The sequence below is a fragment of the Asterias amurensis genome, chromosome 2 (assembly GCF_032118995.1).
Source record: "Asterias amurensis chromosome 2, ASM3211899v1".
NCBI lineage: Eukaryota > Metazoa > Echinodermata > Asteroidea > Forcipulatida > Asteriidae > Asterias > Asterias amurensis.
This window is the reverse complement of record NC_092649.1, coordinates 10,150,154-10,163,104: the sequence shown is the minus strand read 5'-3', so window position 1 is coordinate 10,163,104 and position 12,951 is coordinate 10,150,154. Positions and strand designations below refer to the sequence as shown.

The 12,951-nt window shown below is 37.2% G+C and overlaps 1 protein-coding gene across 1 annotated transcript in view; it reads left to right on the top strand.

Annotated features, from left to right (window-relative positions):
• The window catches only part of LOC139952223 (plexin-A2-like), a 78,953-nt gene that overhangs the window by 14,014 nt on the left and 51,988 nt on the right, over nt 1-12,951 (top strand). The window contains exons 5-7 of the mRNA XM_071951287.1: nt 1,391-1,497; nt 5,890-6,022; nt 11,824-11,980. Of these exons, the coding sequence (XP_071807388.1) occupies nt 1,391-1,497; nt 5,890-6,022; nt 11,824-11,980 (397 nt within the window). The remainder of the gene's footprint in view (nt 1-1,390; nt 1,498-5,889; nt 6,023-11,823; nt 11,981-12,951) is intronic.

The window sequence follows — 12,951 nt, the reverse complement described above, 5'->3', positions numbered from 1 at the left end:
TATTACCATTAATAGTTTTCTAAGAAAACAAGTTAAAGCTCTTATTGCTTATTTATTACAACATGTGAAAATTCAGGATTATCATTAATTATTCTTATAGGTGTATTATTCCTTCAAGATTTAATATATTTTTATTTTAATTAAATTTCAGCAAAGGCTGAATTACATTGAGTTTTTTTTTTAAGTGAGGCTTCAATGTCAAATTCAGTTTTGTGGTGTCCTTTAGTTTTCATCTCACACTTGAAAAAAAGCAAAAAACATCTTTTTATAATAGTCTCTAAATTATAACTTCACCTAAAACTGTTGTAAAATGTCATTTTATCTGACACTCATCAAACATCAAAACAAATAGGTTTATACAATTCAAAGAGGAATTGTTTGTTCCAATCAAATGGTCAAATCCAATGTGGTTGTGATTGAATATCATCAAAGTTTAGAAATTATCTGAAAATCATACAATTAAAAAATTTACAGACCAATATCTAAAAAGGGTTGTCATCAAATATTATTGGTTTTTGACAAAAAATTGCACCTAAAAGATACAAACACTGTTTAAGGTTGACTTCTAATTTTTCCTTCCATTTTCATAAAGACTCTTGGGATGAATTGCCATACTCCACTGGGTTGCATTATGAAACGACATATATACAGCAAGGTCATGCTTACAGATACCAGTTCATATTTGCCAGGCTGACTTAATTCCTAGGGATTGTTACAGACCGACGTGTTTGAATCTCTGTTTTTATATATATATATTTGGTTTGCGGTAACACCATGTGTGTATCTACATGTACTTGCCAGGGTAGAGTTTGTTCTTCAGAGAACTTTCTTTCTTTATTCCACTAATGCGGAGTCGATTTATCAATGTTCGGGAGACTTCTCAGTTCTGAAAAGAACTGTCCTGACTAAGATTCTATACCCGTGTGGAAGGTATAGAGAAAATTGGCTGTGAGACCTGATGATGACTAGAGCAAGCTAGTCGAAACGTTGAGACCAATAGCTGCGATAGTGCAGTTAATTACGAAGTAGTAGTCCCAGCCAATTGTCTTTGCCTTCCGCCCAGGTAGTAGTTAAAAAGCAGGACAGTTCTTTTCAGAACTGAGAAGTCTCCCGAACATTTGATAAATCTACTCCGCGGTAGTAGAATAAAGCCTAAGACAGTTCTCTAAAGAACAAAATCTACCTGGCAAGTAGATACACACATGGTGTTACCGCAAACCAAATATATATTGATACATCACCATGTAATGCCTCAAATCCTATATCTCTGTTTTTGTAACAAATTTTCTCACACATTTCATTGCCTTATGTTTTGTTTTTCTCTTATAGAGGCTCCTGCTTTATGCTCTATTTAAGTGTCTTGTACTATTACTTATCTTGTCTTACTCAGCTTCTGAAACTTAAAGTGGAAAGTTGCGGCCAGTACCTAACGTGCGAGACCTGCATAGGGATGCCAGACAGCGACCCGTACTGTGGATGGTGCACACTGGAGAACAAGTAAGACTAATATTCAGAATTTTAACAAAACTGTTTGAAAAATCATACAGAAAATCACGAAACTGATTATCCGATGGTTGAAACAGTGATGTGGTTTTTCACTACTTTATCATGACTTCAATGGCCGATTTGAGCTTAAACTTTCACAGGTTTACTATGTAGGCCCAACCGTGGTTTATGTAAGTTGTGGATACTGATCTTTGGCATTATAAGATTGTCAAAAGTGACTTCCATATACGTATTTCATCCAAAGTGATAACATATCAAAAAGACAACGGACACACATTAGTGCTGTTCACACAATAGCAATTTAACCAGGGTCCCTTGCTTAATTTTAGCATGGTTGTAAAATGAAGCAGTGTTTGACAAACTTTGCAAGAGAACTTATACAGTAGACTTGTTTTTGTCCTTTCTCACGATGTACGTACATTTCGTGAAATTATACAACCATGCAACAATTAAGCAAGGGAACCTTGCTAAATTGCTTTCTTGTGAACTGGGCTTGATAGTTAACTTTCAAAAACAACAAAATAACTTGAAAAGATGTAATGAGGTCAAAAAGCTGACCAGAGATTGGTTTGGGCATTTATTCTTCTGTTGGTAGGCGTACAGGGTCTGCCATCTTGCAAATATCTGGGACAAACTTTATCTACAGAGAATGCAATAGGAACCTTGGCTTCTTCCTGAGCTGTTTCCTGCCCGATCAGGATGTGGACTGTTTATCAGACATGGCAGAGTTCTGCAAAGTCACATTATTTATCCTTAAAGAGGTGGTTCAGCATTTAATTAAAAGATTCGTTTTTACAAATCTAAAATTATGTAGTTACTTACATATAATTTTAGTAGTTGAGTTTCACTTCTAATACCCCCTTAGCACAGCATTACGACCTTACAATCCTGCAATCAACCTGATCTCAACAAAAATTATCAAGTAGGGGTATGATCGCTTTTGTGCAAGTGTTGTCATCTTTACTAGGTGGTTCAGCATTGATTGATTTATTTGTTTCTTGTTTGTCATGTGGAAACTTTTCAGTGAAAAGCTGTTTGCAACTGGGTTCATTAATATCAAAATAGCACATTGCATCAGAGAATACATGAGCAAAGGTATTACAGAGAATACAAACAAGTTTTAAGTTAACAGACATTGAGACAAGGTTGATAAATTCAATAAACTGTATTCACAAACTGTTTTTAAATCTGGGCCAGCAAGAAGATAGGAATAGACCAAATATTTAAAATTGCACCTATAGATTTGCATATGGGGTGGTTGGATAAGCGTAGTGGTATCTTTCATGGCCTTTTACCTCTTGGACAAAATCAGTTTCAAATCATGTTGGTGGCACTATTGGGTTTTCAGTTCCTACCTGACTGCGTGGGTTTTCCCTGGAATAGTTTACTGGAGTTTTCCTACCACATCTAAATTAAAACTACCTTCCGTTTTTTTATCTCCATTGGGTTCTGGCTAGTACAGTGATTAACTATGCTTTTCTGAGAGTCCTTGGCTTCACAACTTGAATAAATTCAATGAAATGAGTTTAATTGTAGACAGTTAAAAACAAAAAAAAGGCCTACGTATGCCTAACATTAACATCTCAAATTCTTGAATTGTTGTTTAAAATTGCCTCAGTGGGAGGCACAAGGTTTAGCGAAAAGTAATTATTATTCAATTTAGCTCAGCTGTCTTGATGTATTTCGTCTTCTTTTTTCGTGCACGTTTTTTTCCCCCGACTTAAACTGAAGTAAGCAAAGGGTAGGAGCCAAGAAAAAGGCTTTGATGAACAGTTTTCCATCTTCTAGTTTTTACCATACTCCGTGTGCTGGGTTGTTTTGATGATCTCTCTTTTCTTTATACTGCTAATTCTTTAGATTGAAGAAGAGGGTGTTTTTTCAATGACTGGCAAAAAGGATCATGTTTTAGTATAAATGCTTGTTATTTGAAATGAGACCCACCTGTTAGGAAGAGTCTTTTTTTAAAGGGCGTTGAGCGAAACACCATCAAACAGGATATACTGTTTGAAACGTCAAGACCAAACTGTCTCTTTTCAGAGCCAACACTCACACAAAAGAGATTTACACATGGTTGTAACCCGCAAGTTTACTATTTGTTTATATAGTTTCTTCCTACCTTCTAATTTTTGGCCATTTTCATCAGGGACATGTATAACAATGCCACTGATTGTTTGTGTGTAGTTTGTACCCACTCACTTCCTAAGGAAGCTGTTCTCAAATGTTTTTGTTGTTGCCAGATTGGGCTATCATTCTTGACCTCTTTCAGCTATTGGAAATGAAAGGAAGCCACTACTCTCAGTTTCTGGTTGTTGTTTTTGTTACTTTCAATTTCCAGTCGGTTAAAGGAAATTACAGAATTGGTAAGAAAAAAACTTGTCTAAGATCACAGATTTGCATAAAACTAACACGGTCTAATGATGATGATAGTAGAAAACATCCCTTGAAATATTTCTGTCTGAAATGTCATATTGATGAGAAATAAATAAAACCAATTTCCCGCTCAGGGTGGGCGTTTTTTTTGTTCTTCTTTTCTTTTCGATGTCATGGAAAATTTGTAATTGGTTTTTCCGTATTTTCTCATGACTGAGATGGCCGATCAATCTCAAACTTCTACAGGTTTGTCAGTTTATGTATATGGTGGATTACATTGAGTGCCTACACTGGCCACAACAAAAACATTTGAGAACAGCTTCCTTAGGAAGTGAGTGGGTACAAACTACACACAAACAATCAGTGGCAGTGGCATTGTTATACATGTTCCTGATGAAAATGGCCAAAAATTAGAAGGTACGAAGAAACTACATAAACAAATAGTATACTTGCGCGTACAACCATGTGTAAGCAAAAATGAATTCTGTTTTGCCCCCTTGACAATAGTAGGTCAGAAGAATAGCTATTGTCCTTAAAGGTATAGGGTCATAGATTGGTAAGTACTCTAAAATGTATTGACCACTACAGCTGTTGAAAGCGAAAAACTGTTTTCAATATCCAAGTAATAATGGTGAATTGGATGTTTTTTTACTGCCCACACTTAAAACTTTAACTGAGAACATTTTGGTTTTTATCACATTTTTCAGTGCTTGTATTTTGTTCATCATAGGGCCTATGTGCTTGATATTTATCCTCATTTTAATAACTTGAAATATTTGTTTTTGTTATTTTTGCGATTTAAAGGCAGTGGACGCAATTGATAATTACTCATTAAGATTGTTAGCATCAAAATCTTACTCGGTAACAAGCAAAGGGGAGTTGTTGAACATTTTGAGAAATGGCTCCCTCTGAAGTAACATAGTTTTCAAGAAAGAAGTAATTTTCCACGAATTTGATATTGAGACCTCAGAATTAGATTTATAGGGCCTGAAATCAAGCATCTGAAAGCACACATCTTCGTGTTACAATGGGTTTTTTTCTTCCATTATTATCTCGCAACTTTGATGACCAATTCAGCTCAAATTTTCACAGGTTTGTTATTTTGTGCATATGTTAAGAAGACTGGTCTTTGACAATTACCAAAGGTGTCCAGTGTCTGTAAGTAGACTTGGATCACAAATAAGATAAATGACACTTCACACTCGACAAGCTTGCTTCTTGCGAATCCCCTCCAGATCTTTTGTTTAGTCATAGATAATTTACTTGTTAGGTAATAATAGAGAATGTACCTCATCTTCTTATTTTGTGCATTGATGTGGAAAATGAATGAATTGACGTTTTCGATCAGTATATGCTCTGATCTTCTTCCAACGTACATTGAAGCATTTTTACATCAGTTTTGTGTATTGACCACTTGCACGCGCGTCACCGCGGCGACAGATGCCACGCTCACCATGTTGGTGGTCAATAGGTTTACGTGTAAACGCTGTGTCGCCTAAAATGCGCTGTTCACTGAATAGTACAAGTTGACATTGGCCACCAAAATGGCGCATCCAAGATTATTCTGATGATGACGTCAGGTGAATTGGGTCAATAAAGCTCTACTTTGTAGAGTGTCGTGGTAGAGTGGTTAAGAGCATCAAATTTTAAGTTCTGATGCTAAGTCATTGGAGTGTAAAGGTTCGAATTCCCGGTCATGACACTTATGACCTTGAGCAAGATACTTTGCTATAATTGCTTCTCTTCACCCAGGGGTACAAATGGGTACCTGCGAGGGTAGAGACTGATATTGTGAATGAAAAAGCCTTTCGGAGCGCAACAGCATGCAGCTCGGGGCTGTATACTCCCTATACAGGGAGCTGAGAAAGATTAAAGTGATGTTATTGACCCAATGACCAGGGCCCTAGTGTAAAGCACACTGATACGGTTAATTGCGAAATGCGCTATATAAGAATTTGTTGTTTGTATTTGTTGTTATTAAGTTTCTCTTCCGCTTTTCATTCTCGATTTTAGATGCTCCAGACAGGATGACTGTAAACTGGCGGATGAAACCCGGCGGTGGCTCTCGTACAATGTGGTTCAATGTGTCGAGATTAGTGCCATAACTCCCTTCAGTAGCTTACCAATTACAGAACCACAAAGAGAGGTTAGTCTTTAGAGACTGTTCCAAGAGTCAAACTATTTATTGTCATGATACAAAAATATTAAATTTGTTTTCCCGGTGTTCAAGGTTATTAAATACAATTTGGGACATGTACAACGGTTGACAACAAGAAGCATAAAATTATGAAAATTAAAGTGATATAAAAGGGTGGGAGTAACTATAAATGTAAACAAAAATAGTAGACTTGCGGGTACAACCATGTGTAAAATCTCTTTTGAGTGAGTGTTGGCGTTGAAATGAGCCAGTTTGGTCTTGACGTTTCAAACTGTATACTTTGCTCGTCTTCAGGTGAATGATATTAAAGGGTGAGGGCAACAGGTTTATACAAAACATACATAAAATATGCATGTATATACATAGTATTTTTTTTATCATTTCTCCCCAAACACATAACAAATAAACACATAATAATGTCTATGTAATATGAAAAGACTTTAAGGTACATGTATAGCGTCATAGGTATAGTTTGTAGTAGTGTGGCCCAGTTGTCAATAAAGATAAGTCACGTTTGAAGGTTTCAGCTTAAAAGTTTATATTTTTTGTTAAGAAAACAGCAAAGAACTCACTGTATTTTTATCAGGCATGATATTTTTCATATTTGTCTGTTTTTTTTAAGTATTATTTGTTAACCCTTGGAAAACAATATCAATTCTTGTTATTAATGCCTAACAAGTCTACTAAAGCCGACACCATGTGCTGTATGTAGTACTCGTACTACAAATTTCATATCTGTTTTATCCGTGTCCTATTTGACGTTGTCCTGTGGTTCAAACATGATTTATTAATTTTTATATGACTTTTATATAAGTCATTAATCATTCTGATTGTATTTAGTCCGTGACGAATAGTAAGTGAATCTAGGCCCCCCCCCCCCTCCGAAACCGAAACCAATCTGCTTTTATTTTACATATTGCTTTAAGTTGTAGGTTAAAATTATCCCAAATATACAAGGATCTTCAATCAGTCATATGTAAGGTTTTGTGGTGGAAAAAAAAAGTCAATTCAATCAGTATCGGTGTACATTCGGCATAATTGTTTATTTACATGAAATGTTGTATTTCCTGCCAGATAAAGGCATGAAAGGTGTGTTTATTTGATATCATAATCAGGAAGTTACATGCATTTGAAGGGGGTCCGGGATAGACACGCGATATGTTGAATATCTGAGCACTCATATTACTGGTACTTGTTTTTAAAATATCGATTATTGTTTTCTTGGATCTTTTGGAACCTGACTCCTATACGCCATTATTTTAATAGTCCAACCTGCGGAACTCAGATAACATTTCCAAAAAGGTTCAGGTTTTGGGTTTATTTCCATACCAATAAGCCAATACAATAGAAGGGAAAACTACTTATCGGAACTTAAGTTTTGGGGAGGTCTCAGACAAAAAGCCTAAGCTTTTACAAGGTCTGGCCTCTTCTGGCATCTACATGTAAATAATAAGTTACAATCATGAGTTTTCAAATTAAGCAAGCATTAATTATTATGCTCTTGTTATTAAATTTAATAAATTCATAACCTGGTAAGGTTTGTGTAGGACTCTCAGAGTAAAAAAGTGGAACAATAGAATTGGCTGTCAAACTGACTACCAACCCAAAGGACCTTTTTATGCACACACAAAAATCATTAATTTCCGGACATTTCACCCTAGCAAGAGTCACTCTGCTAGAATGGAAACAAGAGGGCCCACTTTCAAGCACGAACTTGCTAAATTCAGAAAAGCAGAATCAAGTTACCAGCCCAAATTACATTAATTTTGTGTTGTTGTGGCTGGTGTTCAACTCCATGTTTTGCTTAGCAAAGAGATTTGTCTAGCAGTATTTTCTGCTGAACAGCTCTCTAAAATTGGGCCCAGGTCATTAACTTCATTTTTTAGCAAAATACAAAAAGTAAAATACAAATCTTAAAATAATGATACCAAACACAATTTGTCAACCTCCTCCCCTCCCCTCTTTTTTTTATTTGAGGGTAAATAAATAACTTGAGTGTGATTTTATTGAGTGAGAAACTTGACATATGGTTGGAATCCACATGTAATCTTGGAATGCTACATATTGTTGTCGTTGTGTGCATATAAGCATGCCCAAGCAGTAATTTGTAATTAGGAAGTACCACCCACGGCCTCAGCAGCCCCCAGCAGTCTGGTGATCGGTCTACAAACCCATGGCCGTGACTTTGGGATCCAAGGCCTGTTAAACAGATCAAGATCTTATCTCTGCTGGATAGGATTTATGGAAGGGATGAACGGTTCCCTTTTTTGTCACAAACAGCTGCCACCGTTTTTTTTTTTTTATAGTTTTTTTTTACAGCTCCAAGGGCTTTCAAGGCACTGGGGTGGATTTTACAAAGAGTTAGGACTAGTCTTATCTCGAGTTAGGACAAATTACTCGTCCTAACATAGGACTAGCCATGCCTTTTTTTTCTCTCTTTTTTCCCTGGAGGGGGAATTTTATTCAAGTTACTTCAATGTACAAAGTTACACAAAATACTGGTAAAACCAACTACTTATGGAACGGTACAAAAATAGAAAAGGCAGATGGCAAAAGCAGGAAATTTGATGATTATGCAAGGCATTTAGTTGGTACATAGCAATACAAAAGGCTCCAATTTGGTATTGAACTTGTCTAAGTTGTTATTCTTAACAAAGATCATTTTTTTCCATAACAAAATAATGATTTATTTCTTTTTTGTATCTCCTAGGACTAGTCCTAAGTTAGGACTAGTCCTAACTCTTTGTGAAATGGACCTCAGGACACTACTGGTAATTACTCAAAATAATTGTTAGCATGTTGAGGAGACCAAAGAAAATGTAAAAACACAAAACGCAAATGCCCCAACGCAACATTTTGGACGGATTCGCCACTTCGTGAAAACGGCGACAAAGTATTTGGGGGATAAATTGATGAGAACCCATTCAGGCTTTTTCTGACAAACGAAAAGGTTAAAGGTAACATGAGTTTTCTGTCATACAACTTTAATTTAATTTTTTTATGCAAGTTTGTTTAAAGTTCGCCATTGGTTAATCAATGACCGAAACAGTTATCGAAATTAAGACCCGCCAAAACGCACCCCAGATTTGGTGAGAAGACTCAATCCCTGTATTTCAGTGACAGGTAAATCTTGATCAATGGTGTGAAACCCTTCCACACACTCTCTGCTAAGAACAGTCAAGATGTAATTATGATGATGCATTACCCAGCTGCCTGTGACCAATATGGCCTTGTTATAGGTGTGCATTGGTGCTTGACCGAGTCTGTCCTGGATATGTCTGGCTACTGGTTATTGGTTATTGGCTACTGGCTTTTTGGCTAATTGGCTACTGGCTAATTTGCTACCATGTGTAGTTGGCTACTGGATAATTTGGCTGTTGGCTAATCGGCTACTGGCGTATTGGCTACTGGCTGCAAGCTTGTGGCGTTAATTCGTTACCAATATTAATGACAAATTAGTAGGCCTACTTATCCAAACTAAAAATGTTAACCATACCAGTAGTACTTTTCAATGGATAATGTCAACACAACACACATCGACATGTATATTAATGTAATTGAAGTAGTTAAGAAGGACCCGTAATCTATTTAAAAAAAAATTGAAGAATTATTTTTTTGAACTTTTTGAGCTTCTTGAGTAATTTTTTTTTTTTTTTTTGAAATATTTAATTTTATTATGTGAGAAACATGAGTAGGCACTCTACACTGGCAAGTGTAGTCAACTTTCCTGCTTCCAGCAAAGTGATGAGGAACAGATCGGAAGTTATTTCGGGCATTAGAAAATGTCCGCCATAAGTCACACAAAAAAACCATTCCGGAGTTGTACAAATAAAATTTGACTAGAAGTGGGATTTGAATCAGCGACCTCTGGTTTATTCTGCCAGCGCTCTACAAACTGAGTTATCTATCCCTATGTTCTTTCCAGGTAATTGCAGGGAAGGTGTGGAATGGTCTACCACATTCCATCAGAGCCATCCAGAAAATAGACACTTTCAAATCAACCCTGAAGACCCATCTTTTTCAAAGACATTTCAGTAACATTCACTAGAAATTGGAATTTGTTCTTGTTCTTTGCACTGCTGGAGAACTACCAAGGGGGAATATTTTTATTGGAGCAAGCGCCATGAGCACCTTTTTGTGGATACCGACGCTATAGAGGACGTCATTATTATTATTGTTATTATTATTATTATTATTATTATTATTATTATTTCATTTTATCACAGCATGCAAAAGAAAGATGTCATTTTCCTTTGTGCCGGTAACTCCTCGAGTCGGGCTACGTCCCGTAGCCTTAGATCTCAAGAGTCTTTCTCAGGATCCTCGCTGTTCCCAAAAGCGCTGCCTTCTGCAACAGATCTACCCTCACATTTGTCCCTATTTCATCTAGATGTTTCCCCAGTGCTTTGGGAATGGTGCCAAGTGCTCCAACCACCACGGGGACTACTTTTACCTTTACCTGTCAAATCTTACGAAGTTCCCTAGCCAGGTCCTGGTACTTCTCGATCTTTTCCATCTCCTTCGAAGCTACCCTTATATAAAATCACCTGGCACAGCTATGTCAATGAGATGACACATCTTCTTCGTCTTATCTAATAGCACAACATCCGGACGCCTATGTGGTATAACATGATCGGTCTGAATGTTAAAGTCCCAAAGGATCTTGACCTGGTCGGTCTCTACAACTTTTTCCGGAACATGTTCGTACCATTTCGCAAGCACTTTGACACCATACTTCTTACACAGATCCCAGTGAATCACCTTGGCCAGCTTGTCATGTCTTCCTTTGTACTCCGTTTGGGCCATCTTACTGCATTCGCTAACAATATGAAATACAGTCTCCTCTGCTTTATTGCACATTCTACACATAGGAGAGACGTTTGCTTTCTCTATCCTTGCCTTCATTACATTTGTCCTTAGAGACTGGTCTTGCGCCGCAGTAATCAAGCCCTCTGTTTCCTTCTTTAGTTCTCCACTCTTTAACCAATTCCATGACTTGCTGCTGGCCACTTCCTCAGTACACCTCAAGAACCGGCCATGAAGTGGTTTGTTCCTCCAATCCTTATGTCTTTCCTCCTTCCTTTCCCTCTTGTATTCCTTCGGCCCAACTTCGTCTGCCCTCGTGTACCTTTGTCCAACTTTCAACAGGCTCTCCTCGGTCCTCCTGACATGACAATGCAAGCTTCTGCGCTCGATGTTAACACTGTCCGCCACGCTAAACAACCCCCTTCCACCCTCTGACCTCGGAAGATAGAGTCTACTAACATTTGACCGCGGGTGTAGCATGCCATGCATGGTCATTAGTTTTCTTGTCCTCCTGTCAGTGACATCTAGATCTTCCTTAGTCCACTCGACAATACCCGCACTGTACCTCATCAAAGACACGGCCCATGTGTTAATCGCCTTAATCATGTTCCCCCCGTTTAGTTTAGACTTCAAACATTTCTTTACACGCCTGATGTATTCTGCCTTCAGCCTTACCTTTGATTCCTCGTGAAGGACATGGTCCGATTCAAGAACACCAAGATACCGATAACTCTCCTCCTCACCCAAAGCCCTCAACTGTGCACCATCAGGCAGAGCAATGCCATCGGAATGTATTATTATTATTATTATTATTATTATTATTATTATTATTATTATTATTATTATTATTATTATTATTATTATTATTATTATTATTATTATTATTATTATTATTATTATTATTATTATTATGTTGTCAAAATTAAACATTGTAGATAAATGCAGCTACATAGATTGATAAACTATTTGTATGTTTGTTTCAGATCACATTGACTGTAGAGCAGCTACCTGTGCTTCAAGATGGCCAGACATATAGCTGTCAATTCAATGATCTCCAACGAACTCAAGGGACGACGGTTGGAAATACTGTCAACTGCAGAATACCTGAAATAAATGCTCGACCACCAATTCCTGCATTAGGTAACAAAAACTCTTACTCTTGCACATCATGTGTATTCTTTTTGAAGAGGCAAGGTACTAACTTTAGGCTTCTTTTCTGACCTGCCCATGAAAGACACTGGACACTATTGGTAATTGTCAAAGACCAGTCTTCTCATCACTTGGTGTATCTCAACATGCATAAAATAACAAACCTGTGAAAACTTGAATTCAGTTGGTTGTCGTAGTTGCAAGATAATAATGAAAGAAAAAACACCCTTGTCACACAAAGTTGTGTGCTTTCAGATGCTTGATTTTGGGTCTTCAAAATCTAATTCTGAGGTCTCGAAATCAAATTCGTGGAAAATTACTTCTTTCTCTAAAACTACGTTACTTCAGATGGAGTCGTTTCTCACAATGTTTTATACTATCCACAGCTCTCCATTGCTTGTTTCCAAGTAAGTTGCTTAACAAAATATTTTGAGTAATTACCATTAGTGTTCACTGCCATTAAGTTCCAAAAAGGAGTTTTCCTTTATATTTTACTGCCTGATGTAATGGAAATAAACCTGAAAAACTTAACCTGAAAAACTGAAACCTGAAACCCGAAATATCTGTTTGGAAGGTTTGGTTGACAGCAAAGTTGAAAACATAAGCTGCTACAACCATTGTGTGGCAGCAAGCATGGCCTGCCATCATGTAGACTAGGTGATAAATGAAGTATTTTGTTTGAATTTTGCTTCAAATGTGCCAGAAGTACTAGGCCTAACTCTAGCCAAGCCTTTTCTCACACAGCTGTCTAGAATAGGCAGGGTGTGGGCCCAGAGTTAATGTGGGCTTTCTTGTACTCCAATATGTTTTCAGTTACTTAAAGCCATTGGACCCTTTTGGTAAACAGTGTTGTCCAAGGCCCACACTTTGTGTACCACAACTTCTATATCAAATAACAAACCTGTGAAAGTTTAGGCTCAATCGGTCATCGGAGTCGGGAGAAAACAACGGAAAAACCCACC